This window comes from Chelon labrosus, assembly GCF_963514085.1.
Source record: "Chelon labrosus genome assembly, chromosome: 8".
NCBI lineage: Eukaryota > Metazoa > Chordata > Actinopteri > Mugiliformes > Mugilidae > Chelon > Chelon labrosus.
Genome location: NC_140358.1, coordinates 27,976,348 through 27,998,327, shown reverse-complemented (window position 1 = coordinate 27,998,327; position 21,980 = coordinate 27,976,348). Strand labels below are relative to the sequence as shown.

The following is a 21,980-nucleotide window of genomic DNA, read 5'->3' as shown; positions in this document are numbered from 1 at the left end:
GCAGGAGGAGAAAGGATAGGGAGAAGGAGACAGAGGTAGAAGAGGAGGTGCAGGAGGAAGAAAGAGAAGAAGAAGAAAGAGTAGATAAAGTTTACACCTCCACAAACTTTTATTGTGATTATTAGTTGATACTAGTATCTATGTAAATGCGACCACTGACGTTTCCTATGAAATACCAGCTTTAAGTCTTTGTGGGACGCTGCTGCATGTCTGAGTCCAACCGAGACGTCTCCCGGCAGCAGAGATAAACGTCTCTTAACTCCCAGCAGGAGGACCTCCTTCCTCCCTCGGCCTCAGAGCGAAGGAGGAGCGTTCTGTTGTTTCACAGTCGTCACACGGAGTCTGGATGACCGGGTGGGGATGGTAACAGGGTGCTCCGTCTCTCCCTCTCGTGTCTCCCGGGGGACCGTGGACTGATTTGTTCTCAGTCAGCCAGAGAAAATGTAAACAGCCCAGAGCAGGAGGCGAGATTCAAGACTGAAATGTCCTCGTGTTTGGGTTTCCCCTCACGTTTTTGTCTCAAACCATGCGCAGTTCTTTTTGGCTGCAGTGCTTAAAGAAGAAAACGACCTAAATATTATATGTGCTCACGTTCAAAGTATTCACTGTACGACATTTAGGATTCTCCAAAACTTTATTGTGTGCAACTTTACCCGTCACTGCACCTAATTCCACATATTTAAGCAGATTTAAACACAAATCTGGTACGGTCTGACAGGAGAAGAAGAAGAAGAAGAAGCTGGAGGAGGAATGTAAGAGAAGAAGAAAAGGGGTGAGAAGAAGGACAAAAGAGGAGGAGGAGGAGAAGGTGGAGGAGGCAGTTGAGGAAGAGAGAAGAGGGGCAAAGAAAAGGCTGGAGGAGGACAAGTGGAGAAAGGAGAAAAATTAGATGGTGGAGGAGGAAGAATAAGAAGAAATGGAGGAAGAGGAGACAGAGGAGGTGGAGGACGAACAATAAGAAGAATGGGATCAAGAGAAGAGGGGCAAAGAAAAAGGAGAAGAAGGGAGAGGAGAAGAAGGAAGAGAAAAAGAAGGCGGAGGAGGAAGATGTGGAAGAAAGAAAAAGAAGAATAAGAAAAGGGAGGAAGAGAAAAAGACAAAGAAGGAGTTAGAGGAGAAGGAGAACAGGAGAATGTAGAAGAAGAATGAGAAGGTGGAGCAGGAAGAAGAGGAAGAGGAGAACAAGAAGAAGGTGGTGGAGGAAAAAGAAGAGATGAAGAGTTTATCCTCCATCTTTATCTCCAGTTCTGAATTGCTAGACTAGAAGAAGACGACCAAAATGTCTCCACGTCTCCGTCGTTGCTGTCCACGTTGTTTCCAGCTTGGTTCATCTCTTGATTAAAGTGTTTTTATTCTCCATGTAAATGTTTTATTCTGATTAATAGTTGATACCAGAGTCTATGTCAATGAAGTCACAGTCACAGAAATGATCAGATAAATGACCAGTTGTAGGAAAACAGTAAGAAACTTTTGTTCTTTCTAGGGTCTTTCAGCTACTCCTAATTAATTATAAACAACAACCAGTTAACTTAAAATCTAAATAAAAAACAGCGTGTAAAATGTGTAAAATTTTTGGTCTAAAACTAGACTCTGAAGGGTTTAAAAGTAGTTTAAAGACGCATTAAATAAGTGACTCCTAAGAAGAGCTTTCTTATCTTTTCAAGTCTAAAAATGTGACAGATAAAGTCACGTCCTGTCCTCCTGATGTCTCACGCTGACGCCTCATCAGATGATCAGTCTATATAAAAACTCGTTAGCGGAGGAAATAAGAAACGCAGATATGAAACGCATGTAGAGATTCCCACATCTTTTCATAGTCTTTTATTCATGGATAAGAGTTCGCCCGTGCTCTCAACCGTCAGTAGAAACATGTAAAAACTCTCAGCCTGCGAGATTTTCCTTCCTCCCCATTGAAATGTCCAAAGAATAAATGCTCTTTATTGTTTTGTTTTTAGTTTTTTTTTAAATATCAGTACACGTGTGTCCTCTTTAGAAAAATGAACAACTCTTGCAGCAGTAGTCAGAAACCAAAATACACACAAACAAAATGATTCAAACTTTAAAAAATAAAGAGCCCAACACCAAAAAGAGTGCAAAAACTAAAACAGTTTGTTTTGTAGAAAGCAAGCAGAGGGAGCATTTATTTAGAAACTTTATTTTTGACTTTACACTTTTTTAGTCTTTGTCAAATCGATCTCCAATTAAAGCCCTGAACACATGACAGCATATATGTATCATAGCGTCGCCGACAGACATTTACATCTTTAAGTTTTTCTTTACTGGAGAGCTAATTCAGGATGTTAGTGTGTGTGTTTTTTTAGTGGTATAGGTAGGAAAAGATCATTATTTTATTTTTTTTTAAAAAGAAATAAACAATAAAAAATATCAATTAGCACCTTTTACTGTGATTTTTTTTTTCCTTTCTGTTTTAACTTAGGGATCAGCACCTTGTCCCGTTAGTAGCGACTAGGAGTTGTCATACTGCTGCTGGTCGGAGGAGCTTAGATGATGAGGTCTTTGTCCACATCCTCTGTAAACACAAAAGACACAAAACATGCATCAGTAATTTTAATTGAATGATCAGTTAGGGTATAAATATAATATATATATATATATATATATATATATATATATATATATAAAACTAATATGTGGAGAAATGCTTTAAAGACACGTGCAAATGCAGACAAATGCTGTCTAGTATTATTTTAATTTAAAATAAATAACATATGCATATAACTAACGTGCAAATAATATTTTTTTGTGAAATATTAAGGTAGTATAAAGTTTTAAACATTACTGTGCAAAGAAATGCAGAAAGAAGTCATTTAAAATGATTTTAATTTAATATAAATAGTAAAAACAAATATGCATGAGGATTAAAGTGTACAGTACAGTATTAAAGTATTTAGAGTGTTTTTTATCAAGCGTAATTTGAATTATATGGGGAGAAAAGTATAAAAATAAAACTACCAACAGCAACAAGACAATATAAAGTTGAACAAAATATTTGATATATTTGGACAAGAATGGGTTTAACAACTAGTTTGGGCTAAATAGTGGTGACAAAAACTTTGGTAAATGTCAGTTTTTGATGTTAGATGACATAACTGACACGTTAAAGCTGCTAAGTGATCATTATTTCAGCAAAGTATTCTCTAATTCTTGCTTCTTACTTACAGTAATTTGCTGCTTCTTTAAGTAGAAGCAAAAATATGTCTCTTTACAGCTTTTTATGATATTTTATAGGCTCAATAACAACTAAATTTATCAAGTATAAATAACAGTTTTAATGGCATCAATGTTCTTCAAAGTGATAAGCGTCATATACTCACGCTCCTTGATGCCGAAGCATGTGGCCCATTCCTCCAGGGCGATGTATTTGTCGCCGTCGGTATCGCACTCCTCGAAGAAGCGAGTGGTGCAATGCTCCATGGGAATGAGAGGGGCACGCAGGGGGGCGAGCTCTGTGTGGGTCAGATACCTGAGGGGGGGTAAACACACAGTCAAGACAAAGAGAAATTATTCAGTGTATGACAAGAAAAACTTACTCATGATACAGAAAAAGGTTTTCCTGGAAAATTACTTAAGTGCATGGTAGTTTCCTCTGCTTTGGAGTCTAAAGTATCATCACCTATCGATTCATTTGGGCTTTGGTTGATGCGTACCCTAACATACCCACGGGTCATGTGAGTTTCTGATGGGTACAAGCAAGCATCCAAGTTGCTGAAGGTTCCCAGTCATTCAGGTCATAGTCTATCCAAAGAACAAAGTCGACTTATAGATTTTAAACTCTACAAGTGAAGTTGCCCTTGTTTTTTTGGATAAGCTACTTGATGAAAAGTTGTCAAGACACCCAACAAATCCAGCAGCAGATGTTCCTATTTAAACCAAAACTCCCGACCAGTCTCTTAGAACTGAAGACTTCCTTGAAATGTCTTCAAGAAACTCTACTAGTCCTGCTTCCCTTGCTGGAGTTTTGTATTTTTGGATATACCATGACCTGGATGACTGAGAACCTTCAAAGACAGAGGTGAAATCAGCTGCGTTTTCTTTCTGTCCTGCAGTACGTACCCGTCAACTGGGTGCTGGTCGAGCTGGCCGAACTGCCAGTGGACGGGGAAGATGTACATGTTGTAGTTCTTCTCGAAGTCGTGAGCCAGCAAGTCCAGAGTGTGTTCACCGGCCTGCAGCCTCTTCTCGTTCTCGTAGATCTTCTTCACCTGGAACGACAGATAGACACGGTCATCAGGGTCCATGAACAAGAGAAGGAGCTGCTGCTATTTCAGTCTGAACGGAAACTCAACCATTGGTTTTATGTGATGGTGGATACGTCAAAACAAAGGCCTTGAAAGCTTTCTGCTCTTAAAGATGACTGCATTAAATCAATGTTATGACTGTGGAGCTGTTAAAGCAGCATCATTAACGTCTCTCTGGTATTCATTGTTTTTTTTAGTCAGGTAAATATTTCTACAGTTCAAGTTTGGATTAGACTTTCCTCTTTACAAGCAACCGCAAACAAGCAGCCCTGCACTAAATCTTGTCTTCATAAAGGTTCTGGTATTCAGTACTGGTTTAAAATACACGACAGCGCTGTTGATTCAAGTGGGTTTTCACTGTGAAGGTTGTGTTGGCTCACTGGTCTACCAGACACTACTACTACTACATTTGATTTTGTTGGTCTACTAGTGGGTTAGGGTTAAGTAGTCAAGTAAATAATGTGATCTTCTTCCTGATGACAGGATGCTGGAGAATAAAGGCAGTAGCTTCCACATTGTTGCCTTTAAAGAAGTCTTTTCTCACCCTGAGCTTCTGCTTCTCGGTCAGCAGGTTGTTGTCCTCGTCGCGCTCGTACAGAGTCACCAGGACGTTCTTCAGCCAGTCCCTCATACGCAGGGGGAACTCGTTCAGCTCGCTGTCCAGGCACTCCTCAATGTCTGTGGACCCAAATAGACTGAGTTTATGTTTAACGCACAACACTTAGACACTAATGGTGAGAAAATATCATGTAAACTGTGTGAACAGTAAGCACACTGGACAAATCGAAGAACTGCAGGCAATGAAGACCAACTGTGGCACTGGCTTCCTGTGTCTGGACCAAAATGTTGCATTTGAATGCACCACAACATAGATAACTGTTTATACCAACAGATGGCAGTAGTCTGTATTAATCATTCAAAATGGAAAACAGGAAGAGCTACTATTAGCCATTAGGCTAGGAAGGAAGGGAGAGCTACTATTAGCTAGGAGGCTAGGAAGTGTAGAATAGCTACTTCTTCTAAGCTCTGGGACGCCATTAAACTAGGAAGAGCTACTATTAGCTGGGAGGCTGGGAAGCTAGAAAGAGCTGTCCTTTCCTGAATTGCGCTGATCTGTTGGTCTGCAGTTGATTTATTCTAGATGATCTAGATGTTGCAGAAATATTTGTGGATTTGAAAATCAAGAAAAGACTTCTGTGTGTCCTGCTTATCAGTTCCTGTTTCTCTTCCCCAGCTCTGGTTCTCAGAGCTGAACAACCAATTGAAGCGATCCCTCTCACCAATTTGTTCCGCTGCTGATTCAGCATCGGCTGAAAAGTTGTTAGCAGGGGTTCAACTAACGGTGCAGGAGGAAAAGTACAAACTAAGGACACAAGACGCTTTACAGAACCCAGAGCTGTTGTGTTATAGCCCTAGAATACAGCCAAAAGCTCTAAAGTCTTCATATTTTAATGTTTTTTTGTTTTAAATAAATTATTATAAAGTTAGTATCTTGACATCCATTCCTTTAGGAAATAACAACTGACTAGGGGATACAACAGACACCAAATTAAACCTGCCCAGCGCCAAATAAATCCAGATTTGAAACAAGAAACATAAAAGAAGTCTCCATCAAAACATTCAGGTTCTTTTTGCTCAAATTTCTCCCAAGTCTCAGCCTGAATCATGTTCTATTCTGATGTGTTTAACACTGAACATGATCTCCATTTGAACCTTTCAGCCCTGACTCATCTGCTCTGACGTGTTGAGTTTGAACAGTGGAAGAAATGCAGCCAGCGTGTCTGGACGGATCCTCCGTCCTCCGACCTGCCATCAATCACAGCATGCCTTCAGACTGTCAGAGCCAAGACAAGTGAAAACTAAGAGTCCGCTGACAGGCAGACTGAGCTTAGCTTCGGCTTCACAACTTTACCACACACAAAAACATGTTCCCTCAGGAGTCAACAAACAGAAGCAGATTTTGAAAAAAATGCCAAAACAGAGGGAGTGACAAGATTCAAAAACTAGAGATAAGGAGATAAATCTTCAGATTAGTTCAGAAGGAGATGAGAGATTTTGGCTTTCCATCGTATTGTCCTGCCTCTGAAAACATCAGAGACACACCAGCCCTTTGGATTAACTATTTCATTTAAAGACATTTGATTTCAGTGAAATAAAGTTAGCAGTAATCCTGTTCATTTGTCCTTTATTGGGTCTATTTTAATTACTTGTGAAATTATGCTTTTTGTTTGCATGTTGGGAGCTTAAAACTTAAACCTCTAGCAGCCAGCATGAGATTTATTCTTTTTTATTCTTTACTTATTTAATTTGTTTGTGGTTTTCATTTCCGTAACCATTTATGTAATCATGTTTATATTGTGCAAATAGTTTTTAATACATGTAATTTATATAATTAGATATTTTTTTAATATAAGATTACAGAGGAATTTTTCTCCTGAAGCCAATATTAGGATACGAATGAGACGGGTGTGTCCAGGGTGGAAGCTATATGAAATTCATCATTTATTACTGACTCAACACAGTCTGAATAATCTCCAGTATAACTCATGATATTAATCTGTGCTCAACACCAAACAAAAGAAAAGGCATCATCTACCAACTCATCTGAACAGCTTCAGGGGGGTTTGAGCATGAATCTGCTGAATCAGAAATGGAGTGGTAGCAGATTTAGACGAGACTTTGTTCACATTTCTACGTCTATGGTGAGAAAACAACTTCTGCATATGGAATAACATTGTATTGTTACACATTGTATCATTACATATCGTAGCATTGTGTATTGTATCATCTCATATCGTATCTAATTTACATTGCAATAAATTGTATAATTATACATTGTACTGTTGCGTATTTTAGTCGGAATGTATAAGTATCGTTACATATTGTATGATACAATATTATCATTGTATCATATAGTTACCGTTACATATCGTATCGTATTGTTGTTTATTGTTACGTATCTTATTGTATTGTATTGTTACATATTTTATCATACTGTATCATATTGTATCATATCGTATCGTGTTGTTACGTATCGTATCGTGTTGTTACGTATCATATCGTGTTGTTACGTATCGTATCATATTGTTACGTATCGTATCGTATTGTGTTGTTACGTATCGTATCGTATTGTTACGTATCGTATCGTGTTGTTACGTATCATATCGTGTTGTTACGTATCATATCATTGTTACGTATCATATCGTATTGTTACGTATCATATCGTATCGTATTGTTACGTATCGTATCGTGTTGTTACGTATCATATCGTGTTGTTACGTATCATATCGTATTGTGACGTATCATATCGTATTGTGTTGTTACGTATCGTATCGTGTTGTTAGGTATCGTATCGTATTGTATTGTGTTGTATCGTGTTGTTAGGTATCGTATCGTATTGTATCATAAAATGTTTAATGAGTGTGAGAGCTCACGTTTGCAGGGTCCGATGTAGTCCAGGTGCAGCTTGTGGCCCTTCTTGGTTCCCTCCAGGGTGCACTTGGTGGCGAAGAAGTGGCAAGAGGTGTCGTAGGTCTTGTTGTCAGTGCCGCAAATCTGGAACCAAGAAAGTAGGGCTCAGTTTCAAGAACTTCTGTGATGACTTTAATTAACACAACAACAACAAACCCCTGACAAATAAATCATCTCTGCTCTTCATTGTTCGTATTTAAATATATATTTGTCCTTCCAGGTCTGGAAACAAGACACAAAACATTTCATTTTGCATTTGGATTGTGAGAAACCCTGTGCCTCACGATTCACCAAATTTTAACTAACCCACAAATTAGATATTTGCATGAAAACATACAAATTTACATTTACTTCACAGAGCCATCAGGCTTCGGATTGTTTTTGAACTCACATGCTCAAACTCTCCATCGGCAGCGGGGCAGGTGGAGGGGTCCTGGCACACACACATGGGGGTGTTGTCCTCGTCGACCTCGCAAACTTTGCCCTTCTTGCAGTGGTAGTTCATGCAGGGGTCTGTGGAAAAAATAAAATAAATAAATAGCAGAAAACAGAAGCCAGCTGAGCTATGGTTTGTTTCTTAATGAATAAACGAACACACATACTTTCCAGTCCCTGAACGCACCGTTTGTGCCAAAATAGAACTCAAATTAAAGCAGCTATATACAAAAAGACTTAAAAAGGAAAATGAAAATCATAATAAATGGAGTTTTAATTTAGTTCTGGTTCGTTTAAAATCAGTTTATAATCCAGTGTCAAAGGCGGTTGCTTTCTTTTAAACAGAAAGCAAAGCAGGTTTACTCAGTTATATTAATTTTATCATTTAGTGTTCAGGTTTAAAATTATTGCATGTTTGTTTATTGTTTCAAGCTGTCCCTTCCATTATTCTTTTTAGTTTCTACTGAATTATTCCACTTGGCTGCATATACATATGTCATATTCTGGAATAATGTTTTTTAAAATCTTTCTCTCTGTCATCCGTCGTCCTCTGTCCTCTGTCCTCTGTCATCATTCTGTATTATTTGGTACTTTACTTCTAATGCCACCTTTAACAGGACTTTCCCTTGTAACAGAGTGTCTCTCTTCTAATGTAATGACGCCATGGTTCAGGATCGTAGTAAATGAGCTCAGAAGGAACAGCCTGTACAGTCTTGGGCTGTTTTCCTGTCATCGGTGTTGCCTGCGACTGAGCCACCTCTTAAAGGAGGGTGGAACATTTAATTACAGCCGTCTCCTGGCAGAACGAGGCAGTCTGTTATTATGGCCGTCTGATTTGCCAGCTTGAGGCTTCAGTAAACCCAGAACCCACTGTAGCTGGAGGACAGATTCAGCGAGAAGCAGCCAAATCAGATGCTGGCACGATCGGAGGATGTCGGCGTGCAAGGCTTCGACCACATTTTTATCTTTAGAGTTGTTGAAAGAAGAGTTGAAGATTTATGAAAGTTGGAGAAGGAGTTTTACATCTACATCCACTGCATTTTTTAACATAAATGTGTTTACTCATCATCTAAATAGTGAATCTTTTGCGCAAGGAACCAAATTAACTTTTTAAAAGCGAAATCTTTCTTTTAAAGAAGCTGCTTTCCAGAATAGCTGCAGAAAAAAATGTCTGATTTCTGCATAAAAATCCATAAAAAGGCCTTGTGAATGTGTTTTTATGAAAGATTTTATTCATCTTAAAAGTTTAAAAATGGCTTCACATGGAAATCAGGTCAGGTCAATTGCTCTTTAAAACATATTTTTATCTTTCCAGTTTTTGGGCGTGTTTTATTATTTTATGTACCTGTTACTAAAACTGGACTTTTTATATCTTAGTTATTCAAAAGTACCTTACAAAAACATTTTATTATGAAGTTTATGTGAACAAATTCAAGTTGGAAACCATTGAATTGAGAATATTTCTTCACTGTTAAGATATTTTGACCTGTCTTGAGATGGTGAGGGGATATGGAATGTATTTTGTCAATGAAGCTCCTAAACAGGCTTTAAAAATACAAACAAACTAATTCAATAAAATACTTTATGATGCTTGAGACATTCAGTAAGTAAAATTTGTTGGTTGAGACTTATTTTTCTGAGTGGTGCATTTGTAAACTTACTCTCAGCAACTTCTTCTTCAACAACCTCAATGGCCTCGTCAAACTCTCCAACCTCCACCTGCACAGGGTTGACCCCTACCTCGGTCTCCTGGGGAACAGAAGAGGTCAGAGGTCAGACATTGGCGCGAGGAGAGGGAAAGCTGTAGCTGCGAACAGGCCAGCCCCTCCTTCAGTTTTTTCGGGTCTATTTCTGCACAACCTCCACACCGAACACCAAACCGCTCAAATGCGCCTGGCTTTCCTCTTAAAAACTTGAAACGTCACCACTAAAGAAGGTTCCCTCCCCCCAATCCCAAGGCCAAACAGAGTCTGGGTGCAGCGGGACCAATAATATCCAACAATAACAAGCAGCTGGGTCCACATGTGGTGAAGCCAAGAAAAAAAAAAAACGTAAAGGCATCCCGGTCCGGCTGAATGAGCGGCTAAAATTAACAGCTGTGGGATTTCTGGTCCCGCTGGACCTCTGGAGCAGGAAATGATAAAAACATTCACATGGAGGCTCAAACGTATGATGCATGGATATTTCTGTGGTGTTTACAGCAGGTTATGGAGGAATGTTTTAAGGCAAAAAAATCAGCAGAAGGAGAGGGTCTTGTTTCAAGGATTTTGTCCCAAGATTCAGATTTTGGTGGAATTTGGAGCAAAGATTGATCAGAGTTAGGTAAATATCCAGCATTATTTAAACTCTCATCATGGATCTTTATGTCAGCTTCAATGCAGAACATCATCTTCTTTTTTACAGAAGCTGCAGCTTTGAGATTAAAGTTTAGAACCTAAAATGTCAACTTTCACCTCCGCAAGTCTCAAAATCCATACAAAATCCCCCCAAAAACACGTAACTCATTGTTTAAACCATTGTTGACGTGTTTCTACATTTCTTTAAGGATGCACAAGGTAAAAAAAAAAGGTTGGAAACCAGTTTTTATAACTCCTTATACATACTTCTTTCTATAATAGGCCTCTGCAGACTCAGAAAGAAGCAGACAGAATGATTCATCGGCAACTTGACACCGTTCATGATTTTCTGCATAAATGTGAGTTGCTCAACTTTGGGACGTTCACAGTAACGTGAAGAAATACCACTTTGGCTGCAGAGCCCAGACCTCAGAGTTCCATTACTGATCTGATCATATATCTGAGCAGCTGCGTGGCTGTGACAACGCACTGATGAGGCCAAATTAAACTCACATGAGAGAAGAAGTATATGACTTTTCATAAAAGACACCATGGGAAGCTTGAATGAAAAGTTCGAGAGCAGACCAGAGCAGTTTAAGTAGATTATATATCAAGTTTAAAACCAAAACTGAGCTCTTGATGATGGCTTTAATCAAGAAATCTGTGCGTCTAGAAAGTTTTTGTAATAATTTTCGCATTTGCTTTGTCTTCTGGTTCATGCAACCTCTGGAGTTTTTCTAAAAATCGTATCACTGCTCATATTTCTTTCCCATTGATTTGGTTTCAGTGACGCGGCCACATTTCTAGATCTGGATGCTTACAAGTGAGAACATCTAGTCAATCTGCCTCAATAAGCCCCAACAGCTGTCTCTTTGTGAAAGTATGATTATCAAATTAGTGTCTGTTTTGGTGGTGTGGTGGCTGTTGACTGAGGTTATCAGTGATACACTGCCTAGCCAAAAAAGAAAAGTTGCCAAATGGATTTAACTAATCAAACAGGTAGGAGCCTCCTATTGGATAATTACTGCATGGGTGATTATCTTTCTGCTGGCAACAAGTTATTTAACCCCAACTGATGCAATGAGTGGCTTCTCATTTCTTATACAACCATGTCTAAAGACACATCCTGTGGTCGTGGAAAAGATGTTAGTCTGTTTGAGAAGGGTCAAATCATTCAAGCATTCAATCAAGCAGAGAAAACATCTAAGGAGATTGTAGAAACTACTAAAACTGGGTTAAGAACTGTCCAACGCATTATTAAAAACTGGAAGGATAGTGGAGAACCATCAGGGTAAGAAGAGAGGCAGATGAAGTGATGCACCCATCATGCCTAGTGTCTACTGTACAAGCCTATGGGGGCAGTGCTATGATCTGGGGTTGCTGCAGTTGCTCAGGTCTAGGTTCAGCAACATTATGTGTCCAAAGAATGAGGCCAGCTGACTACCTGAATATGCTGAATGACCAGGTTATTCCATCAATGGATCATATTCCAAGATGACAATGCCAGGATTCATGGGGCTCAGATTGTGAAAGAGTGGTCCAGGGAGCATGAGACATCATTTTCACACATGGATTGGCCACCACAGAGTCCAGACCTTAACCCCATTGAGAATCTTTGGGATGTGCTGGAGAAGGCTTTGTGCAGTGGTCAGACTCCCCCATCATCAATACAAGATCTTGGTGAAAAATTGCTGGAGTTGATTTTGTTTGTGTTTTGGCTTCTTCTCTGGATTTAAGGCTTTAAGTTTTAAATGTTTAAATGACTTTTTAAGAAAAGACTTCTTGAACATCTGGACTGACCTCAACGACTGGCTCCTCAGTGACTGGTTCTTCCACGATGGGCTCCTCCTCAGCCTGAGACACACAATGTTCCACATTAAAACAACATTAAGCACACATGTGGCTGCTGAACATACACAAACACTTGAATGAAGGAACAGGATATCTAATCGTTCACCATGCAGACACACTGTATCTCACACCGTCACATGTGAACTGACGGCGGCGCAGGAAAAGGAGAAGGGATGTCGCACAAAGACAGGAAGGCAAAAAAACGTTTTTAAAAACCACACAACAGTATAACTTACAGGAGCAGCCATGGCGTGGCCAGCCAGACACAGGAGGAAGACAATCCACACCCTCATCTTCAAAGTCTGTGGAGACAAACACAAGAACAGACACGAGTTATTGAGTGAAACCATGTGCATTAGTTTCTGCTCTAATAATAGTACCCACATTCTTTCCCAGAGGAATAATAATATATAAACAGAAGCAGAAAGAAGAGGATAGGAACGTTCCCTGACTGATGTCATGGATCTGTGTTACAAAAAGATTTTATTGAAAGAATAAAAGATAAAGTGCACACTGATTTTTTTCAGTTTTTTGTGGTTTTCGTAACAGTTTGTGTCTGATCGGGTTATTCAGTGTTAAGGTAATAATGTCCACAAAATTAAACACAACCTGAATGTAATGGGCTTATTTAATCTTTAAAAAGGAAAAGAAAAAATAAGTAAAAACAAGTGGAAATCAAACAAACTTCTAAAAAAAAATTGCAACTACAAGGGTCCACAGAGGGTTCCCTGAGGAACGCCTAGATGCAAATGGAAGCCAGTTTGAGCTAAAATATCAAACCAGCTTTAAATATTTTAAGGATCACTGACTAATAATCATCAAGTTCAACTAACCAACTCCTCAGAAATTAAATTACACTTTCTCTCAAGCGTTTTACCGCCAGTCAAGCACTTTGCATCTTCTTTTCTTTTTAGCGGTAGGAATTGAACCGTCATAGCCACGATTCAAGTTAAAACACAGACATTTCTTTATTTAACGTTACATAAATATAGTTTTTGAACTAAAAGTACGCCTTAAGAGAAAGTACTTTTTTGGCAGGCTGGATCTACTGAGTAAACTACAACTACAGGGGTCTGCAGAAGGCTCCCTGAGGAACACCTACGATAAATGAAGCCATTTTATGTTTGAAAACCAGACAGTAGCTTCCAAAGTAAATCTTGTTTTTATGTCAGACTCATTTTAATTTCTTCGCTTCAGGTTCAAGTGGAAACAACCATCTCTAATCACCTCACAGAACCCTTCAACAGAAGCATCTGGACACAATATGGTGCACAACTCTCACTACAGACTAGTGGAAGAGCTCCAGCTTCCCAAACAAAACCCCTCACTGTCTGCTTTGTTTACCAGGACGTCGTGTTAGAATTGTCTGTGGCTGTTTGTGGTTTCACTGAAAAGAATCTCTCCGCCGGAAACATGATTTCACCCGCTCAAAGGGGATTTTTTCTTTCTTTCTGGAGCGTAAATCAGAACAAACACGGGAGTTGAATGAAGCAAATTAGGCTTCAGAAACTCTACTGTAACAGGCTGGGTCGGCGTGTCGTTCTCCACCATTCAGGTTGAAACGGGCACGTAAACAGCTCCTGTCTTTGTATGCAACAATTATCTACGACCTGAGGCAACGTATTTTCACCGCTCATATTTCAAGCTCTGTTCAGAAAAAAACTAGCTCCTGCAAAGCTTTTCAAAACTATTTAAATTCGTAATTTATGCACTAATAATAGCACCTGATTTGGGGTATTCAAGAAGGTGGAGATGGACAAAAGCCTACAGTTTTGTAATATTAGATTTGTCTGCATGAATAAATGGAAGAAGAGAATAATTATAAATAATATACTAAATCAAAGTAACTTTCCACTGACTCTACACTCAGAAGAAAATGTGTATTTTTTTTCTTTAAACTAGACTCGGAAGGGTTTTAAAAACGTTCAAAGACACATTAAATAAGACTCCCATGAAGAGATTTCAGTCCACAAATGACAAGAATGTCACACGAAAGTCGTGTCGTCTCCTCTTGATGTCTGACGGTGCCACACTGTTATTAAAAACATGAGTTTTAGTGCATTCTCAGGGGTTTATGCCTCAAGAAGAGAGGAAATGTGGTTGTTTTATTGTCTCTCTGCCGTCCACAGGGTCATATAATAAAAGTCATACATATCAACATTTTCACATTTTTTTTTTTTAATTTCCTGTTTATAGAGGTGACTGTCTGCTATCTGTCTTCTGTCCGAGCATCTGTTGTTGGAGATCTTCTTTTTTCCTCTTTGTGTCTCGGAGATGAAAGAGGCCTTTTTCTTTGGTAATGGAGCAAAGCATTGCTTGGTCTTCCTCTCTCGTTTTCTTGTTAGTTATCAGCATCACATGCTGTATGGTATATAGGGGTAAGTTAAAGTGTCTGTAACGATCAAAGTCTGCTGGAGTTTGTTTTTCTTGTCTGCTCTGAGGAGAAACATCTCGTGCAGGGCAGTAACTGTGAAGTAAGCTGACACAGTTTGTGCTACAAACCAAATTCTACAGGAGCGAGAAGAGATCAGCAGCGGGGATAATGAGATTTACAAAACAGAGCTGTGCATAGTTTGAATTCCTGCACTGTGGATAAGAGGGCAGCAGGTTTAAAACCAACAATAGCTGAATGCAACCTAATGATCCGATCTCCTCCAGGAACATTTAAGTTTCCTCCAGCGATTATCAGACGAGGAGGAGAAAACATCGCGTGAGGAGAAGAAGCAGAAAGCGACATGTTCGGACTTACACGGCTTTACATGTTAAACCCCCCCAAGCGGAACAATTTTCTGACATTTAGGCAACAAGGATTCGCCTGTAGCTGCACTTAAGTCTCTTAGAGATGACTGACATGTTTGTTTTTAGTTCCAGTTTGCTCACATGAAACATTGCATTCTTTTACTAAGAGCAAGTCGCGACAGGAAATAAAAGAATCTGACCACGAGCTTTATACAGAATCTGTTTAACAACCAGCCCAATCAAATTAAATATATTAACGTGAGGGTATTGCTTATAAAGTTTTTGAAAGAAGTGAGAATGCAAACAGCAGCATGGTGTTGCTGGCGCTCTTTCCTCATAGCCAGAAGGTCTTGAGTTTGCGTAACATGTTTGGTAGGTTAGAGTTAATTGCGGCTTCTGAGTTGGCCGTAGATGTGAGCTGTCGTTGCTCGTCTTTCTGTGCTTGTTTTGTATTTTCACGTGTAATGAAAGGATGTAGTAAATTGTTTTATTTTTAACTGAACTAAAGTTCATTTGTGTAATCATTGTGGGACTTTGTTCTGTATCTGTTCTTAATACTTTATAAGCCAGCAGGTGGCAGTACTCGGTATTTGTCATTAAAAAGCTACATGGAAGGCTAGGAAGATAGGATGAGCAACTAATAGCTGGGAGGCTAAGAAGCTAGGAAGAGCTACTATTAGCTAAGAAGCTAGGAAGCAAGGAAGAGCTACTATTAGCTAGGAAGCTAGGAAGAACTATTATTAGCAGCCAGGCCAGGAAGCTGCAAAACCTATATTAGCTGGAATGCTAGGAAGCTAGAAAGAGCTAATTTTAGCTAGGAAGCTGGAAGAACTACTATTAGCTGGGAGGCTAGGAAGATAAGAAGACCTACTGTTAGCTAAGATGAGCTACTATTAGCTGGGAGGCTAGGAAGATAAGAAGACCTACTGTTAGCTAAGATGAGAGCTATTAGCTGGGAGGCTAAGAAGCTAGGAAGAGCTACTATTAGCTAGGGGGCTAGGAAGCTAGAAACCATTGTACAGAGTTGAACACAAACCACTAAGGAGATGCAGAAAACAAAAGTCGGGAAGAACTCATTTCTGGTGGATTAGAAAGTCCTCAAAAATCCGCTTCTCCTGAAAACCACAACGCAGTTTGATGCAAAACACCAAGAATAAAATCACACAGAAATGTTCACAGTGGACATCAGTACCATGCTAAATTTTGCAAAGCGCATGCTCTGTCTCTATCTGACGCTGAGGATACTGTTGAGAACATTATGTGTTCCAACATTGTTCTTTTACACCTGTCAAAAAATGTCTCTGAGTTGAGAGTCGACGCAGGACTTCTACAACGGAGCCCAGTGTTTGTGGGTTTGAGCGAAGTCGTAAGCAGGTCTGGACGCGGAAAAGTACAGGAACTCTGGCAACGGACGCAGACGGTGACGTCTCCAAACAACCGGCACACAAGGAAACTTTTCTGTACCTTTGAAAAATGCACGGCTTCAAAAAACAAAATAAATAAATTAAATAAAAAGTTGTTCTGCTGAGGGGAAATTAGATCAATTAGATCTAAAAGACACAAAATAGAAGTGGGGCTGAATGTAATTGCAATTGGAGGAAAATAAAAGCAGGTCTCATCATCTGGAAGTCAGTGTTTGATTTGGACGGACACGGTGTTCCCGTCGTACGTCCGCTTTAAAATATTCCTGTTTGGTCAGAGAGTCTCCGGGCTCGGCGGGACGGAGGCTGGAGGCCCGGTCGGACTGACGCAACAGCAAAACAAATTATTTTATTTGGAAAGCGGTTCTCATAATCAAACAGGGCCGAGGCTAAAAGGGAAACTTCAGGCTCATAAAGGGGCCCTTCTTCCCCGCAAAAAGGTATTTAATTTGGGAGTTGGTTAGCTGGGTAAGCAAGTGTAAACTCGCGACGGAGGAAAACAACCTGGACTGGACCAACACACATATCTACATCTCTCTCTCTCACGGCTCTTTAAAAAGAAAAAAAAAACAGATTTAGAGGAATTCTTTCTCCTTCTCCTCGGTGACATAACAGGCCTGGACAAACAACCTGTCGCAGTCTGGCAGCCAGCAAACAACGTTGGCATGTGAAGGGCTGTGCGGAGGCAAATATGGAGCAAAAAAAAAGGAATGAACAGTGATTTCCTCTGTCCGTGCAGAGCTCTGTGGACGATAGAGGAAGATTGCACTTAGTGATATACTGTCAAAATCAGTACGGAAGATGGAAACAAGGATTTAGCAATTTGTTTCCCTCAACAGTTTGCATCAAAAACAAGTGAAAACTCGTTCGTTCTTCTTCTTCTTCTTCTTACTTGAAGACAAACTTTTGACAGCTTCTTCATCTCCAACGAAAAAAGTAAACTTGTCCTTCCACTTGGAGGAAGATTCCTCTGTGACAGCTCCCACCATTTGCTCTTTGTGATTATTTTTGGGACTAAACAGCGGTGCCAAAGGGTCAGACAGGTGTTAGAAACCCCCCTGAGGAGATCTAAGTAGCAGTAATAGGCCTACATCTCTAAGGTCTTTGTGGTGAGTTAACAAAACCATCTGATGGATCAGACTCAGGCTGATCGTCCGTTTAAACGGAGGCATTTCCAACAGTAAGACAAAAACAGTTAGTTCTGTTCACTTCCTTTGATTTATTCCAATCGTTTGTGACCGTGTTGTGAATTTCGATAGCTGAACTTGTCTCGGAAACTCCCCAGACTGAGTTTGTGAGATTGGTGGGATCAGAAACGCTGTTGACAAACACGGAAAGCAAGAATCAAAAAATATGGTTTCATCTATATAACGCACAAAAAGAAAATGAGTCGGAGGCATCGCACATTTGATCGACCAAAACTCTGTTGCTGGTTCAGGATTCGTTTCCATCTGACTCAAAATGTTCTCCTTAGTCGCCCAAATCTTCACGTCCTTCCATTTCTTTAGTTTCTAACCAACTTGGGCGCGATGCCTCCTTTATAAGATATAATTAACATCAGTCTGTTCATGTCTGATGTTTTGGCCTTTTGAATAAGCATCAAATAAAAAGTCAAGAAGTTTTTAAAGTCGTCTATAAAAATAGTTTTTTAGAGGATAATTCCGAGAACTTGTCTCCACATTCGTCCCCAGCCAGAACTTGAGATCTGATCTCAGTTTTGTATGTAAATAAATCATTGTCTCTAATGGATCTCTACCTACCGCTAGATCAGAACCATGAACAGCTGTTTGTTGTGTGTACGTCATGGCTTGGGGAGATGGTACATATTTTGGAACAAGCTGTAAAGCCTCATTTCTCCCTGAAAGCACACACGTTTAGTTATTTATTTCTTGATCTCAGCCCTGACGTAGTTGTTCATCATTTAGCCGAATGTTCTTTACTCAACTTAATCTCTTAACTTAACTCAAGGTTGGTCAAACTTTGGTCGGTTGGTCAAACTTTGGTCAGTTGGTCAAGCTTTGGTCAGTTTAACAGATCCGATGTCTCTCCAGAGAGAACCAGGAGGGAACTCCCTTTACGTTTCTTGGACAAAGACCCGTTTTCAGACCAGAGCGTTATTCACCTGTATCACCGAGCACAAAGAGCACAAACATGAAGAGTCGAGAACGGAGAAGAAAAGTCTGTAACACGAGTTCCTCGTCACCTGACCTCAATTTTCCTCCCCCCTCTTCTTCATCCGGACAGATCGTCTATCTCTGCTTCACTTATAGGTGAAGCTCTTTACTCTCTCTGCTCCCGACTGAAGCCAGCTGCATGTTGTACAACACTTCATTGTTCTCTGCTTGAACTTTTCATGAAAGGCTGCAGAAAATGACAGCTCTAGCTTTAATTCACTCTGCTTTTATCCTTGCTTTTTGTTCTCTTTGTGGCTTTACTGATGTTATTATTAAATATAATAGCTCTGAGGCTCACTGCTGCTTTTATCGGACGTCCTTCGCTTCGTTCAACAATGAAAATCTTTGTTGTCCGTCAAAATGCTTTTGTCGTCTGCACCGACCCACCCGACCATATGAACGCTGTAAGTACAGGAGACTTGATGAGGTCAGTCTGGATGCTGCAAACTCCTTTTAAAGCGACCTAAAGGAAGATTCAAATCAAACTCTCCCTTAAAAGCAAACAAGAACTTACTTTGTAGGATCTTTTTGTCTATCAGGGCTGTCAATTTGTTCAGGGGCCACATACAGACCAATTTAATCTCAATCTTTAATTAACGACAACTCCAGATTTGTTCCATTTGTTTTAGTGCAAAGAAGAACAAGTAAATTAGGAGAATGTTTACATTTAATAAACTTTCCTTGTCTGCTGTTTAGTCCTGGGTCTCAGTGTTGTGTTCTGTCCACTTCTCTTTCTAAAACAGTGGACAAATTAGGGACAGCTGTTATTAGACCCTCTAATTACTGGCCAGATTAGACCCTCTGGCCACTTATGCACCTGTGTGTGAAAGCTGTAAGGCCAGATATTCCATGAGGTCAGACATTTAGATTTAAGCTTGCCACACACACAGGATGTGTTTTTACATTTCTGAATAAAAGGAGAGTGGTGGTGGGATGTTGTGGATTTTTTCTGGGATGTTACTGGGGCTTAATGTAGTGGTGGACAGAAGAGTAGCAGTAGTCATTCACGTCATCTGAGAGACATGTACCTGAAATGCTTGTAATTGGTTGGACACCACCACTCTGGGCACTGATACTACACAAACAAAAACCTTCTCAACGTTCTTTATTCTTTAATTCTTTTACTTTTTATCCCATCCTCTTTTCCTGCCCTAATTTTCTCGCTGACGTTAACCTCCAGATTTTCCATCTCCAGCCCAGACAGCAGCACAATCCCTCCTTCCTGTCGGGGGCGGGAGGGGAGGGGAGGGGGAGGAGGGATGGGATTAGCACCGTCGTAGGGAATGCCAAACTGGACCTGGTATTTCACAGCATCCTCTCCTCCCTCCTTTTCTTTTTTTCTTTATTTTTTTTTTACTCCTCCTCTTAAAACCGCTCCAGACCTGCCACCTCAACAATTAAGCCAGCCAGAGACGCTCGGCCTCCACCGCGCTCATACTAATGCAGACATTGTCCTTGTGTCCTACTCAGAAAGAAACCCCGACAGGTGTGACGAACACGGAAAACAAGAAAACCTCTTTTTTACAAACACTTTTCTCCTAAACGTGTGTAATTGAGTTTGAAGGAAAAGTATTGTGCCTCTAAAAAAACAACAGAAAGACCTTGAATTTGGAAAGACGCAGCTTCCGCAAACGTCTTGTGTCTTTAAAACCACATGTCTAACGCATCTTAAAGTGTGAATAATGGGTTTAAAATTTTCCTCCAGACATATTTTAAGCCTTAAACCACGGGGGCTGAGGTCAGGGCTGTTTGCACGTCAGTGCAACTATTTGTTCCACACCAAAAAAGTGTGCAAATAGTGGAGTCCTTCCACCAAAGTCTAGAAAAACATCACGGCAAGCCCGGAGACCCCTCTTAAAGCCCGACCAAAATCACGCGCACTCTTTAAAAGCAATGCTTTTACACTTTTAGCTGAATCCTGACGGCCCCGACACCCGAAAGGCATCTGCACTAACTCTCACAGAAACAGCTGGTAACCGATCGCCATGGCAACCTGCATTCCTTTACATGGGAGTAATGAGAGAGAGAGGAGGAGGAGGGGAGTTGCAGAAGGGATGAAGGGAGGGAGAAAGAAAGAAAGAGAGAGAGAGAGAGAGAGAGGGATATTTGCGGAGAAAGTCAGACTTTGTCTCATATCTTCTGCCCTCTTTCCTTTCTTTCTTTCCTTTCTTTCTTTCTTTCTTTCTTTCTTTCTCTGCAGAAATCTCCTTTGTAAAAGTGGAAAAACATCCAAACTAATCTTTCACGGCAACCCCTAACCCTAAGCCTTAACCCTCAGCTGCCCCTCCTCCTCTTCTTCCTCATCTTCCTCCTCCTCTTTCTCCTCTTGCCGATGTGGCACACAATACCTCCACAGAGAATGAATCCTCATAGTCGCAGACTGTTTACCTGCAGGCAGTGATTTCCCTCACAGCCTTTTTCTTTTCAGAGACAGATAGTAATACTGAAGCTTAAAGTTTAAACTTTAAAAGAAGGTTTGAATCGTGCAAAAATGAGGAATTACCACCAACAGCACTTTAAGTAGTTATTGGGTAATCCTCTGCAGGAATCTGAGGTTGTAGCAGGTGAACTGCTTGCGGGTAGAAGATTTTACTTTGTTCAGTTTCACAGAAAAGCTGATTTTATTTTAGTTGCCGCAGCTAATGAGTAAATTCTAAATAATTTAAATGAAAACACTTCCAAAAGCTTGACTTTTTACAGCCAAAAAACAGTTTAAATGAATCCCCGTAGCTCTTGTGCTCAATGTGTCCAGAAGTTAAGTGACAGACCGAGCCGGGGGATTCTGTGCAGAGTGAGACCTCTTACCTTGAGCTTTGCAGAGCAGGGACACCAGGAGAGAAGTCAGCTGTGTGCGCGGCCCGGGACGATCTAACACTCTCACCAGTTCTCACAGAAGACATTTCCAGTGGGACGTCCCAGTTTAGAAACAATCCCCCCCCTCCCTCCTTCCATTACACACTCTGTCTTCCTGCCCCCCTAGGAGGCGGGGCTTAAGGTGGACTCGCCATGTGAAGCTGAGCATGTTGTAGCATAAAATAAAATAAAATATATGTTTTATTCAAATTACAAACCAGTTAAATGCAAAATAAAAAATGTTAAGTCTTAAGTTAAGAAGAATATTACAGAACTGGAAGTTGAATTCAAAGAGAAAGTTGCATGGATCTAATTTAAGGAAACGTTTTCCATGCCTTGTCTTACTCATCTATATTTCCAGTTTGTCCTGGTCCGTGGGGGGAGGGGTCAGAGGTCAGAGATCGAGCTCAGAGATGATTCAGCAGATTACTTTATTCCTTC

General features: G+C 40.2%; 1 protein-coding gene across 1 annotated transcript; it reads right to left on the bottom strand.

The window, feature by feature from the left end:
* Positions 1-1,792: 1,792 nt before the first annotated feature.
* On the bottom strand, positions 1,793-21,584 carry sparc (secreted protein, acidic, cysteine-rich (osteonectin)). Its single transcript, XM_084549431.1, has 10 exons — positions 21,492-21,584; positions 12,589-12,654; positions 12,302-12,355; positions 9,827-9,914; positions 8,122-8,243; positions 7,694-7,814; positions 4,804-4,937; positions 4,075-4,223; positions 3,336-3,484; positions 1,793-2,530 (listed from the first exon to the last, which is right to left on the bottom strand). The coding sequence occupies exons 2-10, from the start codon at positions 12,643-12,645 to the stop codon at positions 2,502-2,504; spliced, it is 903 nt and encodes a 300-aa protein (XP_084405557.1). The 5' UTR covers positions 12,646-12,654; positions 21,492-21,584; the 3' UTR covers positions 1,793-2,501.
* Positions 21,585-21,980: the final 396 nt, after the last annotated feature.